The following is a 20,980-nucleotide window of genomic DNA, read 5'->3' as shown; positions in this document are numbered from 1 at the left end:
CTGAAAACAACAGAAGATTAATTTACAACAACTTTGATAGTCGATTAATCATTTAAAACCACTCACCACACAAAACTGCTAAACATGATCTAGTTCCAGCTGTTTAATAGTGATTAATTGATGTTTGTTTTAGGCAAAGCAAATAATGTATAAGGTGATTTCTTAATGTCATCTCTGGCTTTAGGAAAATAATTTTTTTTGCACTATTTCTGACTTTATAAACCAAACAATTAATCGATTAATCAAAAAAAATATTAATTTAGAATAAAAAATAATCAGTAGTTGCAGCTGTAGTTTGGTGGATGAAACTAAAAAATCTTTCTTTTCTTTATTTAAGCAGGAAAAGTCTCATTGGGCTAAGAATTAACTCATAAACATGCTACACAACTACCACATAAACATAATATCCAGTCAAGACGGATGTATCCTATACGTTTTTGAGTTTTCAAAACTATCTTAATAAAGTGAAAGCAAACTGGAGAATTGTTTTTATACATATCTAACTTAGTATAAAGGGCCAGCTGAGTGTGGGAGGCCGGATGGATGGATGGACAGATGGATGAGGGTTTTTCTGTTAATCATTAATAACCTGGATTAGCCCCAGTCTTCTGTAAATATGATGAATGCATCCACGGCTTCATTAGCTCTGCCTTCCTACAGCTCGGCTTTATTAGTCTCAGGCTGCTCTGTCAGGTTTATCAACACTGCAGTTGTTTCCACTTTTCTTTTAGCTTCAGATCCGTTTTATTGGATGAAAAATGCTGGACGTGGTGTTTGTGATCTCTTTTATCTTTTCCTGGACTCGTGTGAAGGTGGGATTGACAAACAGAGTTTAAACATTCACAGCTTTAAGGACAAATGAGCTGCAGTGGACTGTTTTTTTCACAGCAGGCTGCCTTCAGTTTTCTTTGTCTTTGGTTGATTTTGTTTATCGACTTTTATTTTATGTGACTATGCCGATGAAACGCAGCAGTGAGAGTTCAGCCGGAGATGGAGTGTTTCTTATTCACTCTCTAACCAAGACTTTGTGCAGCTCACCAGAAGATACACACAGAGATTTCAAAGGACAGATACTTTTTCAACAGGAGGATGATTCTGGGATTAAATCAGGTAATGAAACAACCATTCTCTATCAATTGTTGCTGCTGGGAGTTCAGATCAATAAGGCTGAAATGTTAATGTTTTATATTAATATCCTTCTTATGTCTTCACTATCATCTTCTCATGTTTTCTTGAATAATCTTCTCTTTAAAGTCTTTTAATCTGAATGTTTTTCTGTGGTTACATTTGAAAACAGCTCAGGTAAAAAAGTGACACACATTGACCACATGGTGGTGCTACAACAACAATAACAAGATCCCTTCTTTTTTGGCCCCACACATAAGAATAAGGATGATGACGAAGACACACAAACAGGAGGGAAGATGTGATTCGTACATGACTAAAGTGAGAGCAATCAGTGAAGAAAGAATAAATGAATACATTAAATTAAATCAATTTGGTCATATATCATGAAAAGCAGCTTTACATTCAGATGTAAAATGTAGAACGAGTAGGCCTCACAGTTTTTCCCAGTTTTGCACCATTTTTACGCAAATTTGTTTTAACGCCACTAATTTCTTTAAAGCATTAACTTTTGATTTTTATGTTGTAGCGGGCTCAGTTTTAAAACTAGAGAGAAGTAAATAACGCTCCGAACTTACGCTAAATTTTGGTGAGGAAAAACTGGCATGGCCATTTTCAAAAGGGGTCCCTTGACCTCTGACCTCAAGATATGTGAATGAAAATGGGTTCTATGGGTACCCACGAGTCTCCCCTTTACAGACATGCCCACTTTATGATAATCACATGCAGTTTGGGGCAAGTCATAGTCAAGTCAGCACACTGACACACTGACAGCTGTTGTTGCCTGTTGGGCTGCAGTTTGTCATGTTATGGTTTGAGCATGTTTTTTATGCTAAATGCAGTACCTGTGAGGGTTTCTGGACAATATTTGTCATTGTTTTGTGTTGTTAATTGATTGACAAATAATATATATATATATTTATTTATATACATACATTTTCATAAAGCCATTATATTGACCCACTCCCATGTTGATAAGAGTATTAAATACTCAAATCTCCCTTTTAAGATATATTTTAAACAGAAAAAAAATGTGCGATTATGTATTTTAATCAATTGACAGCCCTAATTTCTCTACTGTGTTATAGATTGTAGCAATATGTACATAATTTACATGTTACATACGCCTTTATTTCTATTTTCTTACATTTCTTTATGTTTATATAAGAGCAACTGTAACACCCCGGGATCAAGTATTTCTGATTCTGAAAGAATAATTAAGTAAAATAAAATGAAATAAATTCGGTCAAATAGTAATATTGTGGTATTATGAAATTCAGATTTACATTCAGACAGATATCCATAAAATGTAGAACTAGAAATATTTTGAATACAGTTTTTGTCTCAACATAAATCCTCTGCAATATTTAGTTTTATGCAAAACCTTTCATTTATGGTGCACAATAGTAATTAAGAACTTTTCTTCAGGTTTTCACATTCATCAACAAATTCTCTGTATTCTTAATGTTAGAGTTAATATCAAATATCACATCCATTGTATTTAAGATGAGCCCAAGTCCAAGGGCTTCGGCCCTACTCGTGTTAATTATCAGCGTTACTAGGACTAAAGTAGTTCACTGTCCTATTACATTTTTTTTTTTCAGTTGTATTGTTTTCACCCTCCCTTCCTACAATTTTTTATTTAATTTCAGTCCACTTTCCTACAATTCTTGTTAAAAAATCCTCTGATGCTGATAAGTTGGAAATTGTCCTACAAAGTTTGGAAAAATATGTTAAATATTGTTGCGCTGCCATGATTCACATACAATTTGTTTTTGTTTTTGTTTTAAATAATAAATTTACAAACTCATGTTTTCTTTGGATTATTCTGATGGATATATTGGGGGTATATGAGCTCTTGAAAACAACACAAAATGTTACCATATCAATAATAACCTATGTTTTTTAAATAAGAAATACAGAATTTATTCTAATTAATTTGGTTTGTTTGATAGTTCATCATTGCCTTATTGCTATTAGTTATTGTAGCAATTATTTTCTTAGTTTTTATCATCTTGACATGACATTAATGGTGTTCAGGTTGGTCTCTTTTGCTCTAGTTTGTAACACAATAACATTCAAAATGCAGTTACAGTACATGTCATTGAATAGCTGTTATAATACAGCATATACCTCTCATTGATCATACAATACATTGTTTACTGTGCGGACAGACCAGTGAAGTGATAAGAAAGCTCAAAGTTATTCACAAACACAGGAGGGTCCTCAAGTGGAGAAAACGAGACTGCAGATGTTTGGATTAAAAAATGAAAGCTGTAGATTTTAGCTGTTTCACTCTATCAGATAGTGATATGGAGAGACCAATGTCTGTGTAAACTATACTGAAAAAAGTCAAGTTATATTGAAAACAAACCTCTCTTGTGAACTACTGTACGTATATTTGTTTGTGTGTTTACTCAGAAGCAGAGGACAGTAATGAGACTCCGTCGTCTGAGGAAGACCAAGACCTGGTGGACTTTAACCCGGACCTGACCATCAAACAGAGCATCTCGTCCTCCAGGAAGACCATCAGTCAGATCATCAAGGACAAGAAGAAACAGACACAACTCACTCTGCAGTGGTAAGAGCACTTACTGCATCAGTAGAGAGACACTAATATCAATATTTATAAGTATGTGAGGTGACATACATGTAATAGCTCCAAAGCAACTTGTCAGCAGAAACCTTCCTTCCTCCATCCTACAAGATGCTGGTAGGTGGTGGAAGAAAACATTAATAAGAAGAACTTATAAACTGTCATTATAAAATAAGTTATGGCACATGGTGACATAAAAACTCACAAACTTAGACTAAAGCTGCAGGTCATTTGTTAACATTTTTTGAAGACAGTTTTAAAGACATTTCCAGACTCCATAAAGACTCTTTATAGTCGTAACAAAAATGATTCTGTTTGCTGCAAAGTAAAGCTTCCCTAGTTGATACTGATTCTTAAGGCCAAGACACAACAAACCAACATCAGGGAACTATGATGTCACCTGATCTGGTAGGCTGCATTCACACCAGATTAGATGATGAGGTAATAACGCAAGTTTTTATAAGCTCAAAGTTTTTATTCATATATTATTATCTGAGTTCAATGTGCTCCATTTCTATTATGTTTGTTTGTTTTTTTCCTCTAAAATATAAAAGTGAGTCTGTCCATTAGTTTTATCTTTTTTTGTGAGTATTTGCATATGTTGCTCTTTTAGTACTTTCATTTTGTTATTGCTGTGTTTTTTTTATTAGTTTTTACGTGAATCACTTTGCAAATTTGTTTTGATAAGTGCTATATAAATAAAGATATTATTATTATTATTCTCTGAGTCAAATTTGCTCTATTTCTATTATGTTTGTTTTTTCCTCAAAAATATAAATGTGTCTCTCCAATAGTTTTTACATTGCAAGTATTTGCGTTTACTGTTTTCAGTGGACCTCTCCTATATTGTTATGATAATTACATGTCTTTGTCAACAGGCTGGAGGAGAATTATATCGTATGTGAAGGAGTGTGTCTGCCTCGGTGTATCCTCTACGCTCACTACCTGGACTTCTGCAGGAAGGAGAAACTGGAGCCGGCCTGTGCTGCTACATTTGGAAAGGTGTGTGTGTGTTTGAATAGAGAGTCAGAAAATGTCTTCTATAGTCTTCCAGCTTTTAGGACTCATTCCTGTAGCACTCTTTATTGATCCAGTGACAATGCTCTGATGACTGATTGATCTAACCAGCATTTTATACCTCCTTTTCTCATCAGACGATTCGACAGAAGTTTCCTCTTCTGACAACAAGAAGACTGGGCACCAGAGGACACTCCAAGTAAATGCAAACATTCACTTTCAGTCTTTTTTGCAAAAAAGTTGTCATTTAACCTGAAGCTCCAAAATGTTGTCATGCTTATTTGATATTAATATCATGGCATTATACAGATATCATTACTATGGAATTGGCATCAAAGAGAGCAGCGCTTACTATCACTCTGTGTATTCTGGAAAAGGTTTGACCAGGTAACTAAACATTTAACATGATTTATTCTTGCATATTATACAGTATCTCCATGTCTTTTGCTTGTTGATCATGATGTGGTATCTTATTGTTAGTGTGTCCAGAATTAGTGGTTATATTTTTTCCTTTTTGTCTCACACTTTGCAGATGACACTCTGTTTTGTACCTTTAATTTTTATGTTGAGGTTTGACGACTCATGTTAAATACTCAGTTTAGTCCATCTGGAATAAATCTGAAAATGTATTACACAAATTATTATACATTTATTAATATGAAAAATCTCAATGGCCTTACTTTCTCTAAAATTAACGAGCAGTGTATTGTTATCACATTGTGTCTTGCTATCGTATTGATACTCTAAGCACATGGTATATAGCTTTGTACCGTGTTTTCTTTCCGTTTAAAGATTTCAATGTCGAAACACAATGTATTTATATTTTAAAAGATCAAATCTGTTTCTCTTTGATTGCAGATTTTCAGGGAGCAAACTCAAGAACGAGGTAAGTGAAAATACTTAAAGAGTAACTTAACACCAGACTGAAAAGCAGAGTTTTGCTGCCCTCTCTGGTTGAAAGTTTGTCACGAGGTTTGGGAATTTGTGTGGTAAATTTTTAATAAACAAAACTCATACAAAGAAAAATCATCTTTTTTAACACGTTTTTCCCAAACAATACACTTTCTAATCTGCCGTAAAATGTAGTTTTACACAAAATTGCATCATTTTTAGTGTTGTTTTAGAAATATTAGAAATTTAAGTTTGGAGTGTTATTTAACCTCCCTTGCAACAAGCTAGTATGACATGGTTGGTACCAATGGATACCTTTATATGATACCAGTATCTTCACACTAGCTTTAAAACTACAACCTCAGAAAGATCGATTGCGTTAATGCGTTATAGAAATTAGTGGCGTTAAAACAAATTTGCGTTAACGCGTTATCATCGTGTTATTATCGTGTTATTATCGCGTTGACTTAGACAGACCTAGTTATTACATGTGTTGTTACACTGCAGCAAGTTAAGCCACTGGATGTCAGGAAAAACAAGAGTTTCAGAGGGTGTTAAGTTATTCTTTAAATAAAATAAATGGTGTCAAGATGAATAAGAGGGAAAAAAAGGACATTACGTTGTTATATTTTTCAGGGAGGTTTCACCAGGAAATATTCTTTGAGCTCTAAAACTGGAACGTTGCTCCCAGACTTCCCCAACGCTCAGCATCTTCTGCTGCAAGGAAATATCTCCAGAGAAAAGGTTGGTGATAAATATTAATTCATTTTCATGTATACAGTATATTCTGTATTTACTGTAAACAAACAAGAAGCTTGACAATGTCTATCTACAGCAGAGAAGAGACATTTTTAAACCAATAAATATGTTAAATATACATAATCTTAATTCTGACATACATCAAATGCTACATATAGTAAACTTTATTTACTCATAACAATATTACATTGATAGTAGTAGTTTAATTTGTTGCCTGGGCTGTAACTTGTTTCATTATAATTAGTTTCATGTCAGATCTTCATTGTCTCTTTGCAGGTGGACACTCTGATCATGATGTATAAAACACACTGCCAGTGCATCCTGGACAATGCCATTAATGTCAACTTTGAGGAGGTGATGATTACTGTCACATGAGAGCATTTTATTGTTTTTAAAGCAACATTTTACCATCCACTCAAACTAGATATAACTATTCAAACATTTTGTTTCAGATCCAGAATTTTCTGCTCCATTTCTGGCAGGGAATGCCCGACCACCTGCTGCCGCTGCTGGAAAACCCTGTTATAATCGACATCTTCTGCATCTGTGACTCCATCCTCTATAAGGTTGATATGAAAACCTGTTTCTGGAGTTTTATTTCTGCAGAATAACAGCAGAAGTGTGCAGGTCCAACCTTTATATTATAAGTTCCTGTTTGGTTTCATATCTAGTTCCAGGAATGTTTTAATAAGACCATTATAAATACAAAATGGAAAGATACTTATATATATTTTTGTTTGTTGTTTTGCATTTGCACGTGTTCTTTTTGATGGGACAAATTGAAATCTTTCACTTTTTCAGTTCATCACATGGCATCTTTTGGTTGATTGTGAAGTTTGCTTTAACATATTAGTACACTCTTGTTTTTTTGCAACCAGAAGTGACACGACAGGGCAGAGCTAAGTACAACCGAACAAGACATTTTTAGGCGACCAAAATGTTAACTTTCATGAACTGAAAACACACTGTGAAAGAGTTAAAGTTGTTAGACAAAAACACGGACAACTCCAAGACCGGACAACGCCGGGGTAGCGACCTGTCAATCACAAGGTAGCAACGCCCTAAAGCATCCCCTGCTTTATGGTCTATTTGACTCTAAATGGGACCATAATTTACTTAATGAACATCATGCTGTATTGAAGAACACTTGAAACTAGCGATTGAGACCATAAATTCATGTGAAAAGTAGGGTAATTTTCTCATAGACTTCTATACACTCAGACTTCTTTTTGCAACCAGAGGAGTCGCCCCCTGCTGGCTGTTAGAAAGAATGCAACTTTAAGACACATTGGCGTCATTTTCAGACTTGGAGTTTGCCGCCTGGTTTATCCTAATGTTTTTTTTCTTATTCTCTCAGGTGTTAACAGATGTTCTGATTCCAGCTACAATGCAGGAGATGCCTGAAAGGTTTGTTACTTCATTTTCACTTCATGTGTTATTGTCAAATCAGTTGCTGGTGCTAAAAAGTAAGAAGCACATTTCCTATAAATACTCATAAAACGCTTCCATAGCCTAAAAAAAGAGAAGCATGTTGGAAGTAATTTCAAAATCAGGAAGCTCTAGCCCAGTTTGTGATGCCTGGATCTTAATGTTGGAGTTTTGGCCATTATTCCCATCAGTCATGATACAATATTACCCATTTTCTTTACTGTAGAGACGAGGATGCGGGTTTTAAGTGCAGTCTCGCCCAAGAGCAGTTATTTAGAACTACAATAATATAAAAAGAGATGAAAGCTTTAATTAATCATTTGGGAATTGATAAGAGATCTGTATATTGTTTATCAGTCTGTTGGCAGATATTCGCAACTTTGCCAAACACTGGGAGCACTGGCTGGCCTCCTCCCTGGAGAACCTCCCAGAATGCCTTGCAGCCAAGAAGCTCCCCATAGCACGCCACTTTGTTTCATCCCTGAAGAGACAGACGTCTTTCCTACACCTGGCACAGGTACTGAAGGACAGATTAGATTACGTTATACTCTAATGTCTCAAAATAAATGTGATGATGATTCCTAAGGTCTGTTTTTTTTTTTCAGATAGCCCGTCCGGCACTGTTCGACCAGGCCGTAGTCACCAGCATGGTGTTGGATATCGACAATGTGGATCTCAGCAGCATCAGCTCGCAGCCTCTGCTCAGCATTAACGCTACTGGAGACCAGGACCCAGACATCTACTCTGAGTGTAAGACAGCTACAGTACTGATCAGTGGTGGAAGAAGTACTCAGATCTTTTATTGAAGCAAAATGAGTAATACCACAGTACTAGCACATAATATGTTACAAGTAAAAGTCCTCAATTCAAAATGTTTCTTAGGTAAAACTACAGAAGTATTATAGGCAAAATTTACTTGATGTAAAAAATAAGAATAATATATATTATATTATTGAATTATAATTATTGATGCATTAATGTGTAAACATAATTTTAAGCAGGTAAAGGTGGAGCTATAATCTATGAAAATACATCATAATATTTTTTTTGTATTACATTTTGCTTTAATAATTTTAATCTGCAAAATATCTAAAGCTGTAGAATAAATGTAGTCAAGTAAAAAGTACAATATTGGCTTCCAAAACGTAGTGGAGTAGAAGTATGAAGTAGGCTTTATACTTCTACTTCACTACATTTTGGAATAGAAGAAGAAATATAAAGTAGCATAAAATGGAAATACTAAGTAAAGTAGAAGTACATCAAAATTGTATTTGAGTACAGTACTTGAGGAAATGTACTTAGTTACTTTCCACCACTTCTGAACATCAAGCTGATATTTTCTCAAATCAACCTGATAAAAATGGAATATTTACATCTTCACATTAATCACCATAACTGAGATAGAAAATAATTATATTTGATTTTAGTTAAAGTATATAATCATTTTATAATAATATTAGTTATTGTTTATGTTTATGTTTTCTGTTTTTTATTCCAGATGACTCCATCACCGTCTTTCAGGAGCTGAAGGAGCTGCTAAGGAAGAACGCCACGGTGGAGTCCTTCATCGAGTGGCTGGACTCGGTCGTGGAGCATAAAGTCATCAAGGTAACAGCTGTTCCGCCTGACGCATGTGTGGGCTCATATTTGTCCTGTAAAATGTCCTGTTGTGCAACCAAGGTGTGTTTTTCTTTTCTGTCTCTGATCAGCCCGGGAAGCAGAGTGGTCGCTCAGTGAAGAAGCGAGCGCAGGATTTCCTCCTCAGGTGGAGTTTCTTTGGTGCCAGAGTGATGCACAACCTCACGCTCAACAACGCCTCCAGCTTTGGTAAGAACAATTTTAAAAGTAACAAAGTATACTTAAAGGTACTATATGTAACAATTCACATGTATTAATTGCTTTGTATTTATTGCCAATGTGCGAACGGATTGTAATGTAACTTAAAAACTGAGATCTTCCCCTACTTTCTCGGTTGCCTATAACCGCCTGTGGACGGATTTCTATGTAAAGGACTCGGGATGGTTTTGCTTCGTAATGATAGCTGATGAAGTAATTTGCAAATGGTAAGCTAGTCAGTATAATGGAGATTAGATATTACAGATAGTAATAGTGATATATGATTGTAATGTTTTGGCCGATGCACGGGATGATCGCTCGCGCCTATGGAGTGCGGCGAGCACGTACACAGGCAACAGGACGCCGACTGCAGTTCACTTAACGGCCACCGGTGTCATTAATAACAAGGATTTTCTGAAAGTTACATATAGTACCTTTAAGTACAATTTTGAGGTACTTGAATTTGAAATATGTATTGCACTACATTTATTCTACAGCTTTAATTACTTTGCAGATTCAGATATATTATTCAGATTAAAGCAAAATATAATCAAAATATAATTATGTTGTATAGAGTGCGTCGGGGATGACATATTTTTGTAGGCCAACCAGGAAGTTAGCATCGCCCTGGTTCCCTCGACAAAAAAAAAATGGGATTTTTCCATTGTCCATCCATCCATCTTCAACCGCTTATCCGGGATCGGGTCGCGGGGGCAACAGCTCCAGCAGGGGACCCCAAACTTCCCTTTCCCGGGCCACATTAACCAGCTCTGACTGGGGGATCCCGAGGCGTTCCCAGGCCAGAGTAGAGATATAATCTCTCCATCTAGTCCTGGGTCTTCCCCGTGGTCTCCTCCCAGCTGGTCGTGCCTGGAACACCTCCCAAGGGAGGCGCCCAGGAGGCATCCTTGCTAGATGCCCGAACCACCTCAACTGGCTCCTTTCGACGCAAAGGAGCAAGGACTCTACTCCGAGTCCCTCACGGATGACTGAGCTTCTTACCCTATCTCTAAGGGAGACGCCAGCCACCCTCCTGAGGAAACCCATTTCGGCCGCTTGCACCCATTGTGTTTTGGATTATTGCAAATTGGATTATTATTTGTCTTCTACATGCCACTGTATGTCGAATTGTAACACCAACACATGTTTACCTTGTTCGTTATCATATTATTAAATATAACTACTGTAAACAAGCATGACCATCACTGAAAGGACCGGTGGTATCAAAGGAAGGCAGGAAGTAACAGAGTTATTGGGAAATGTGGTCTAACTGGTGCAAACAACACTGTTAATGAGGCAACATTAAAACACCATTTATAAAAGAGCTCCATACTGAACATATCGTTGGTGAAATGAATAACTGTCACTCAGCTAATTCATTTTGTGTTCCTTTCTTCTCCATCATTCAGTCCACACACACACACACACACACACACACACACACGCACACACACACACACACACACACAAACACACACACACACACACACACACACACACACACACACACACACACACACACACACACACACACACACACACACACAAGGCTAATAAGAGCCAGCTCGGAGCAGATTGCTACAATAGCGCCATAAATTGTAATGGCCAGACTCGCCTTGATTAAACAAAGTCTTATCTGCGGGTCGCGTGCTCTCTGTTCAAACACACACACACAGAGACACACACGCGCACACACACACACAGACACACACGCGCACACACACACATGAAGAGATTACGTGTACATGAATAAACACTAACCATTTGGTCTGAAGAGTCCCAGCAAAGCTCAAACACACACGACCCCGCAGGTCAAACAAAGAGCAGCTTGATCCTAAAGGTCAGACTGTAGATAAAGAAGAAGATACAGTGAGCTACTAGTCAAACGTCTCTGTGTGTTTCATATGTGGATAAACAAAAAGTCTCACCTCATATTTTTTAGGTATAATTCTCTCTTTTCTCATCGTCGACTCTGACAGGTTCCTTCCATCTGATCCGGATGCTGTTGGACGAATACATCCTGTTGGCTCTGGAGACTCAGTTCAACAACGACAAGGAGCAAGACCTGCAGAACCTGCTGGACAAATACATGAAAAATGCAGGTATCAAGCATCAAAACAGACACTGAGGTTCAGCTGCTGACGTGAATGAACTCGACTCAAATCTATAGCAGGTTTTACAGTCTGTTTTAGATTTTTCTTTTATTATCAGGGACTTGGTAAATCTGTAAATCCAGTTTACAGATGTTACAAACATTGTAGGATGGTAATAGTAATAACTAGGGCTTTCAAAGTTAACGCAATAATAACGCGTCACGCAAATTAGTTTTAACACTACTAATTTCTTTAACGCATTAACAATATATATATATATATATATATATATATATAAACAAAATACAAGAAACTGCATTTGTTAAGAACATAAAGTCTTCTTCTACATCATAGTAAGAGTATCAGAACTATTATTTTTTTGTTATACAAGACATGGAGCAGATTGTATTGGGGAATAAGCCAATAGTGTAAAGAGTGTAGCTTTACATAAGGCATAAAGGTACATTAACACAGCAAATATGATACAGTGAGGGGAAAAAAATCCAATTATAGTAGGATAAAATGTCATAAAAATAGACAAAACAATTGTATACAATTTATGTGCATTTATGGTGCAATAATAATAAAAAAAAGTAAAATTTAATAAAGCATAAATTAAAGTGCAGTTGAGAAAAAGGCACAAGAAAACACATTTAATTTATATTTAAAGTGGCTAAAGTTTTGGGCTGATTGTAATTTAATATACTGGAAATTATCCACCTTACATATAATAAGTTTAGTTTAGTTTTATTTGATATGGACATCACACTAGCATTAACGTTGTTACATACATTTATGCACAAGGACTAGGTTAACTGTGTTTAATGTTTGTAACGAAAGTAATTTAAAATAGAAAAAAAGAAGGAAAATACAACAAATACATAGCCTACACAAGATGCAAAAGGTGCGTCTACAGGGGTATTAGAACAATGTTGGTTCTCTTTTAGCCATGATGACGTGATGTTAACTTTGTCACTTTCAGACGCGAGTAAAGCGGCGTTCATGGCCTCTCCCAGTTCCTGCTTCCTAGCTAATCGCAACAAGGCCAGCGCTGCCATCGACCAATCGGTGAAGAACGAGTCTCTGGTGGAACACGCCTACATGTCTCTGTCCGCCAATCAGCAGCAGAGTCTTGAAACAGGCACCATCATCTACCAGGGGACGGAGTCTGCTGGGTTCACAGTCTCAGGTACAACTAAGCAGCTTTAAAATAAAACACTACGGTAAAGTGAACACTTCCAGCTCCTGTGTGTTTATTATGTATTATCCGTCTTCACAGGTGGTCAGATGGACTTCTCTCAGGTCAGCGGCCCCCTCATGACGCCCCCTATCTCTCCAGCGGCGTTAGTGCACCGAGGCTCCGTCATCAACCAGGGGCCCATGACGGGGAGACCCATGACTACTACTTCTTCTTCCTCTACCTGCTCTTCATCCTCTTCCTCCTGCCTGTCCTCTCTCAGCGCCATGACCCAGCCCAGCCCCTGCTCTTCATACCCGGAGACCCTGTACCACTGCTTACCTCAGACCAGCTCTAGTTACTTCCCCCCAACGGGCAGCTCGTTGGCCTCAAACTACCAGCCTGCACTCAGGTCAGCTTCATTTACTATTGTGCATCTACAACGTGTCTTATGGCACTTTACTGTATTTAACAATTACTTTATGATAAGATAATACCCTGATAGGATTCTACTGTCATATTGTTATTAGATAATCTGTATATAAAAACATTGATGTTTCTCTTTTCTAATTTTTCTTGTCGTTATCTCCCTCGGTTCACTTTGAATGATTGTTATAGATTGGTACATCTTGGAGATTTTTTTTTTTTTTTTACATAAATTCAGTAAAATAAGGTTATTAAATGTGGTTGTCACTAGACCCTGGTGGTATTATATTAAAAAGTAAAATGTTTACTCCATTTTAAAGGCCTTAAGTCTCAATTCATACAAAACATTGTGCAGATATTATTCTGAATTTGGCCTAAAAACAAAAAATGTAGTGTGCATAATATTCAAAACTGTGTGTTGCTACAAATATAATAATTATGACAATATTGTAATGATTCTTGCAGTAAAGAAATATAGTGTGGTGTTGTAAGTTTTGACTATTTTATTATGAAATTTCTGAAAAAAAAATCCCAAATTTAATATTTGCTGTTTCTTTTGTTTTTTTGTCAATACTCAAATTTTAGAATATTAAATATTAACATAAAAAGCTCCTTTTTACTTTTATGAGCAACTTTTAATTTTAGATAAACGCTTCCTGCGGCAATCAAACTGTGGTTGTTTTATTGTGGCATTGGCAAATATTGACGTGGCTACTGAGCCGTCAAGTTCCCGTCCATGTTTGAAATTTCAAATATTTGATGGTTAAATAAAAGATATTTTGTAGTCATTAAGTCTGAAGATTTGTTTAATCTGTGTTTCAGGCCTCAGAGTCAGTGTCTGGCTTCGGTTCAGTCTCAGGCTTCATCGCTGGCCTACCACCTCTCTCGGTACCCGTCCTTCAACGACCAACACCTGACTAAAGACGTGTTCTACAACCATCATCACCCGTCTAACAGCACTAACTGCTCCCTGACACCTTACGGCTCTGCGGTCCGACCCGCGTCCAGCTACACGTCGGGCTCAGATCAGACTGAACAGGGACTGGACGCTCAGACAGCAGCTCAGATTCTGGACCCAGCGGAGGGGTTCGGGTTTGTGGGGGCTGGAATGAACCCTGCGGGCGGTGGGTGTCAGGGACAGACGTACTCTTCTGCAGGACACAGCGGTAAGGGCGTCTCAGACTGTGGATTTAATGTGGGAAGTTCACGTGGCGTTTGTCGCTCTTTATACGAATGGTGTGGAGGTGTATGAGCCTGCAGACTGATACTGTCAGTGGTTCAAAACCTTGGCTTTTGTTAGCCACAGTATTCAAGAATAAAAAGTTAAACTTTTTGACTTGTGACCCTTTAAAAAGAATGTGAAGGTGATGTTTTTCTTCTATGATTGTTTCATTTGAGGGCTTTTAGAGACATGCAGAGGTGAAAGAATGCAGTATTTCAAAGATATATATCTTTTATTCCTATAATCATCTTGTGACCTTTCAGATTTTTCTTGTCCCAGCCACTGCTCTATGTGCTCAAACCAAATAGCACTTGGAAAACAATCACTCAATGCCAAACTTTCGCCCTGTGACAGGTTACTACGGCAACAGCAGTTACCTGGACAGCCAGCGCATGACATCACTGGTTGACCAGCACGTGTCCGTCATCAGCACGGTCGGCAGCCTGCGCCCGTTCCCTTCAGCGTACTCTGAAGTCCACGATCCCCTCAACATCCTGGACGAACCGGGAAGGAAAACGACAGGAGCGTATTTCACCGAGGCCGAAACCGGAGGAGGTCAGGTTTAAATCTGTCAACAATGACAAATCCATTAGAGAACCAGAGGTGTAAAACCCACCTTGCATTGTTGTAAAGCAATCAAATCTTCCGTTTCCTCCTCAGATCATTCCCTCCCCTCGTCAGGATCTGCTCACTGCATGTTTGGAGTTACCTCTCCGTTCACCTCCCAGGATGCACTGCTTTCTCAGCAGCGGGTGCCGTCATCCTCAGAGGTGCAGGACCTGGTGTCTTCGCTGCCTCCCATCAATACTGTCTTTATGGGAGCAGGAGGAGTACAATAACGGCAGAAACTTCTACAGGAGAACCGCCCTGATGTTTGGAGTCCAGTTCCCATCAGATCCAGAATGTATGTGACGAGAGAACATCCAGACTGTACGGTACAGTATGAACGTGGAGCCAGGACACTCCTGCATAAACAGATATACATATATAGAAGACCTACATGACACCTGCCAATTATTTTGTTCCCTATTGCATTATAAACCAGAGAGGAGCACTATATGAAAATGTGTATTATTACTTTAAAAACATACAAATTATAACTCTAAATTGTCACTCTAGTGTAGATATTTATCAACAACTGTATTTTTTAATCAGTCATTTGTTCCAGTTTGGAAATAATCCCAAACTTTTGTTCCTACGTTATTGATGCCTGAGGGCTTCCACTTCTTCTGTGTGCAAATTGTTGTAAATAAATCTTTGTTAGTCGAAATGGTGTTCTATATTTATTGACAAGACAACCAGTGAGATGATGTAAAAGCTATAGACTTGGTGAAGAGTTTGTTCATTCAGAAAGGCTGCCTCCTGAGGAGGACTGAGTACAGTTCGTTTCAGAGGGGTCTGAGTTCTTTTGGAGGGCTGAAAGGGACCAAGTGTGCAAACACCCTCATTGTTAGACGACAACCTCTAGTGGCCGTAGTAATTATGACAGGAGCAAAGCAGGAAGTCAGGTGACTTACTATGAAGAGCGACAAAGTTACTTTTTTTTAACCAGGCAATATCGTTTCAGTTTAGTTTTCGTTTTTTGTTAAGGATATAGTTTTTATTTAGCTTCAGTTTACGACAATATGTTTCCTTTTAGTTTACGATAATAAGCCTGGTAAGCATGCATCCGAGAGGAAGCTATGTAAATGGCGAATACAGCACAGAGAAAAAATACAGCAAGGCGAAAAGTCAAGTGGACAAAGCTCGTTCCAAAACAAGAGTGAATCTGGGGTTGGCTTTCCCCCGCTGGCGAGCACCGTAACCCTCATTAAGACGGGGAGGAGGGGCCAACACTGAATTGTGTGTTTACAAACTACAACCGGTAAATCTTACTCATTGTGCCTTTAACATTAAGTGGTTGGTGCTTGATGGAAAGTCAAAAGGATCACAACAGTTTTACCCTGACGGGGACATGAATGTCTGATCCAAATTTCACGGCAATCCATCCAATAGTTGCTGAGACATTTCACTAAAAGTCCAAGATGGAAAGTCAGAGGATCACCAAAAACAGTACGATTCATCATATAGGCATCATGAATGTCCGCACAAAATCTCATGATAATCTATTAAATATTTGCTGAGATATTTCAGTCTGGTCCAAAGTGGTGGATACACTGCTAACGTGGCTAAAAACATAAAGTAGCTGATGGGGTTCTACTGATATATTACCGTGTTGCTTCTGGTTATCAATTAGCTGTAATAATAGAGATACTGAGCAGGGAACAGTTTGTGCTCTTGCTTTTGTCTTCCTCAGCAGCAGATTGACTTCCAGTCGATAATAGACCCCAATAGAGTCCTTATCTCCCCTGATTCAAAGACCATGTGTCAAAGCTCCAAACACACGACTCTTTAATGGCCGAACTCTGAGATTACACGGCCGAATCACAATCGAAGACTGTGGATCAAAGTTTTTTTTTTTTATTTGTAATTATTTGCTTTTACCGCGACACAATAGAGGGGAGATATGAGTCAGATAAAAGTGTTTACCAAAATGTTACGAGAACCAACAGAGAGAGAGAGAGAGAGAGGGAGAGAGGGAAGGCTGGTGGACGAGAGTAAAGCTGTTAATATGACACCATGGTGACCTCAGTGAAACATGGAAACATGTCTCCTCTTTAGTTTGTCCGTGCTGGAGCAGATGGGACGTCATAAAACTGTAAGATCAAGATCAAAGGCTGAAACAGGACGGGTTGTTTCCTCTAACAAAACATACTTCAGTAAAAAACTCAAAGCTTTTACCAGAATTATCTTTTTAAATTTTACTGAACTGTTTTATGACATTGAAATAATTGATGATTTTCAGACCAATAAACTGTATCATAAAATGTATAATTTGTATATTTAAATTCCAATTATAATATAAATTTCAAATACCACTGTCTAACCAATAAGTTTATTCTTCTACTGTACAGATGAAAAAGTATTTACTGTAAAGCATAAATTTGACCACATCTGGACACTTCTGAAAATCTGTAGTGGTAACGCTTAATTATATGGGTCTGGAATATCCTACTAATTTCCAAGGAAGTTTCCTGGAAAGAATAATGTAATTTAGTACGAATCATAGAAAAAATACTCAAAAGAAAAGCTCCATTTAAACCCATTAAAATATTTAATTTATTGTCCATTTATGATTGTAAACTTTACTCTCCAAATATGTTGAATTGTATGGTTGAATCTCATTGTTCTCTATATTTTGTACCAAACTACATTGTTCTTTTCATTAAATTTAGCGAATACCCCACATGTTGTGTTGTTGTCAATGAACAGGATGGGGTTCACCAGTTATATGAGCAAAAAGAAATAGAAAGTTAAATGCACTTTGTTTTTTATATTCTCCTTTATCATGACCTGAAGAAAGATGTTATTTAATCAAATTAATAAAGATTGTTGTTGACTTTTGTCAGAACATTTTATATTATTTAGACAATGCATGGACATAGAAGAAATGATCTTCTATAAAATAGATTGGTTTTATATTGTAGTCTTTATTCTGTTTATGTGTGAAAACATGTTTTACTTCCTTGGACACTGGTTTGTCTTTCATTTGAAAGTGAATAACAGCAGCTGGAAGTCTTTATAAGTGTCATGAAATCTCATTTTTACAGCATGACACAATAATAAAATGTCTTCTCTCATTTACAAGACAAGTTGTTAAAAACTCCAAATCAATAGTATTATTGTTATAAACTGTTTTTGATATAATGAAAATAGGAAAATGATTATACAAAATAAAAAAGTGCAAAATATTAAATATACTAACATACATATCAGGCTAATTATAAAGTGTTTTGAGATGGCTTTCTTGGCTCTCCTAAAACATTTATGTTCGAGGAGAAACCTCATGGATAAAACCGCAAGACTACTGTTGAATATTTAATAAAACCCCGATAAACACACACTGGCATGAGTCGGTCTGTTTTAGATGAATGGCTATGACGTGGTCGTCCTCCCTCCTCCCGTCTTGATTGGTTTTTATACGTTATCTACTCAGGAGGAAAAATCCATTTCAGGTGCTCATGCAGCGGCGAAGGGACAGATGGTGGCATATGTAATGATTACAGAATCCCCACGTTAAAATACTTTAATTACTAAGTCAATAATGGCTGCAACAATTGCCGGACCTTTAGTGTAAAAACAACAGAAGGCGGAAGGCAAACTTTGGGCCAATGTTTAACCAGAACTTTGCATTAGAGCCGATCGAGGCCGCCTCCATATGTGTCTCTCTCTCACAGGCTGTGCTGCAGGGAAAACCTTCCTACCTGCTGTTTCTCCTATGATAAATATTATTATTTCCTATTTTATGGCAGTTACAACCCCCCATTAAAAAGAAAATATAAATAAAAAGAGTAATGTCTGAAATTTTTTAAAATTATATTTTCCTGTTCCAACAGACTCGTGACATTAGTTTAATTCTCACTATACTATAATTGTGTTAGATTTTTATCAGCCTACAAATGCAGAAATATGTTTTGCAAATGAGATATTGGAAACTAAATGTTATAACATTTAAAGTTGGCCACTAATTAATTGTTCGATGGAACACATTACTGCTATTGTAATCAAGAATCAGCAAATGGAATAACAAAAAGTAAAGATTTAAAGCATTTTGTAATTAATTATTTTAAATCTAATTTAGCAACATTAAAATTTAAAAAACAATATAAAGGAAATATAATCATTAATTGACAGATTTAATCAAACTTAAAATAAATAAATAAATTCACATTTCATTGTTTTTCTTTGAGTTTTTAATAAAAATTATTATTATTTTTTTTTTTTAATGATTTGAATTAATAATTGAGTAAGATTAAAAACTGAAAAGGTCTATAATTATTCCAGTGGCACACACGTCTCCATACAGGTGGGTTTAAGTCAAAGATCTGTTTTTTTTTTAATACATTTGTAATTGTTTCTTATTGATGATTAATAACTTGTATACAGGCAATGGACAATGCAACATAACGTAATAAATATACAATAAACCATATCTGTATGAAGCTTAAAATGTTCATTGTGAGGAGGTGAGAGGTTTAATAACAAAAAATAAAGTTATTTCAATGTTTGATGCTGCAGAGGGCGTTACATAAAGTACAGACTTTGTATTTTTATACATGTTAAATACTGCATTATCCGGAGACTCCTTGTTAGTATTATTACTGTAGTTTTCAGGGACATGGTGTGTCCACACCTAAATTCAACACGACGGCTCTTTTATGTGTTCGTAATAGTTTGATCATAGCATATCAGGCTACACAGGAAATACTTGTTAGTAAGATAACATTTTTGTGGATACTAATAATATACTGTTCATTTATAATAATGCCCGCCTTGTATAGACAAAGCCTTTAAATTGGCATATGATGAATGAAGACATAAATCAACCACGTCTCTGCAAAGTGATGAACTAATAGTAATCCTGGACTACATGTGTGATCTCAGTGCTGTTTGAGTTTCCCACTAGGTGGCACCACACCTGTGAAAATGGCATATTGTGTATTGTTTTTGGTCACTTTTGTCATCTTATTTTGTATTTACAGTAATAATACTGTCTTTCTGCAGGTCTCTCTTGAAAATCAGACTTAATCATGAGACTTTTACCAGGTTATATATCAGATCAGAATATATAGTGAAAGACAAAACCTGATATAAAGAAAAAGTCGTGCTGGAAAGTAACAAATTACATTTGCTCAAGTGCTCACTTTGCAGATTCAGGTTAGTAATACAAAATATCACTGACAAATTAATTACGATGTATTATTATATATTAAGTTAAGATTATATATGTATGTATATATGTGTGTATATATATATGTGTATATATGTATGTATATGTATACTGTATATGTGTGTACATATACATACATATATGTATACTGTATATGTGTGTACATATACATACATATACAGTATATGTATGTATATATACACACATATACAGTATACATATACATACATATATACACACATACAGTATATACATACATATATATATATATATATACACATATACATATACATATATAAATATATACATATATATATATACATACATATTTATTACTTTTGGTACTTTAAGTATATTTTGATGCTGATACTTTTGCATTTATTTCCGCAACATTTGCAGTCAGATGGCAGGACTTATACTTGTAACAGTATTTCTACAGTGTACAGTAGTATTACTACTTTTACTTAAGTTAAATATGTGAGTACTTATTCCACCACTGAGAAAAAGTAAATCAATTTTGATATCTGATATGCACAACATTTAAGAGAGTGAAAGGATATGGACCTCTCCCTCTAGTCTTATTATCCAGAAGAGAAGGGTTAATGAGAAGGTGTAGTTCTCCGGATGTCTGTTAGAGGGC

General features: G+C 36.4%; 1 protein-coding gene and 1 long non-coding RNA gene across 2 annotated transcripts; one reads left to right on the top strand and one right to left on the bottom strand.

The window, feature by feature from the left end:
* The first annotated feature begins 838 nt into the window (after window positions 1–838).
* rfx6 (regulatory factor X, 6) lies at window positions 839–15,409 on the top strand. The gene is made up of 20 exons (XM_074616120.1): window positions 839–1,110; window positions 3,547–3,706; window positions 4,600–4,723; window positions 4,876–4,937; window positions 5,048–5,125; window positions 5,597–5,624; window positions 6,266–6,373; window positions 6,665–6,742; window positions 6,841–6,954; window positions 7,746–7,795; window positions 8,174–8,333; window positions 8,422–8,566; window positions 9,315–9,424; window positions 9,526–9,643; window positions 11,632–11,754; window positions 12,728–12,934; window positions 13,025–13,334; window positions 14,171–14,514; window positions 14,925–15,125; window positions 15,231–15,409. Exons 1-20 carry the CDS (start codon window positions 954–956, stop codon window positions 15,407–15,409), a joined length of 2,856 nt encoding a protein of 951 aa, XP_074472221.1. The 5' UTR covers window positions 839–953.
* On the bottom strand, window positions 7,738–15,416 carry LOC141756429 (uncharacterized). Its single transcript, XR_012591471.1, has 5 exons — window positions 15,280–15,416; window positions 14,948–15,138; window positions 11,581–11,729; window positions 11,414–11,498; window positions 7,738–8,297 (listed from the first exon to the last, which is right to left on the bottom strand). It is a non-coding gene; the product is annotated as an uncharacterized LOC141756429 (long non-coding RNA).
* Window positions 15,417–20,980: the final 5,564 nt, after the last annotated feature.

The sequence above is a fragment of the Sebastes fasciatus genome, chromosome 18 (assembly GCF_043250625.1).
Source record: "Sebastes fasciatus isolate fSebFas1 chromosome 18, fSebFas1.pri, whole genome shotgun sequence".
Taxonomy (NCBI): Eukaryota; Metazoa; Chordata; class Actinopteri; order Perciformes; family Sebastidae; genus Sebastes; species Sebastes fasciatus.
Note: the sequence above shows the minus strand (reverse complement) of the source record. Positions and strands in the feature narration are given on the sequence as shown.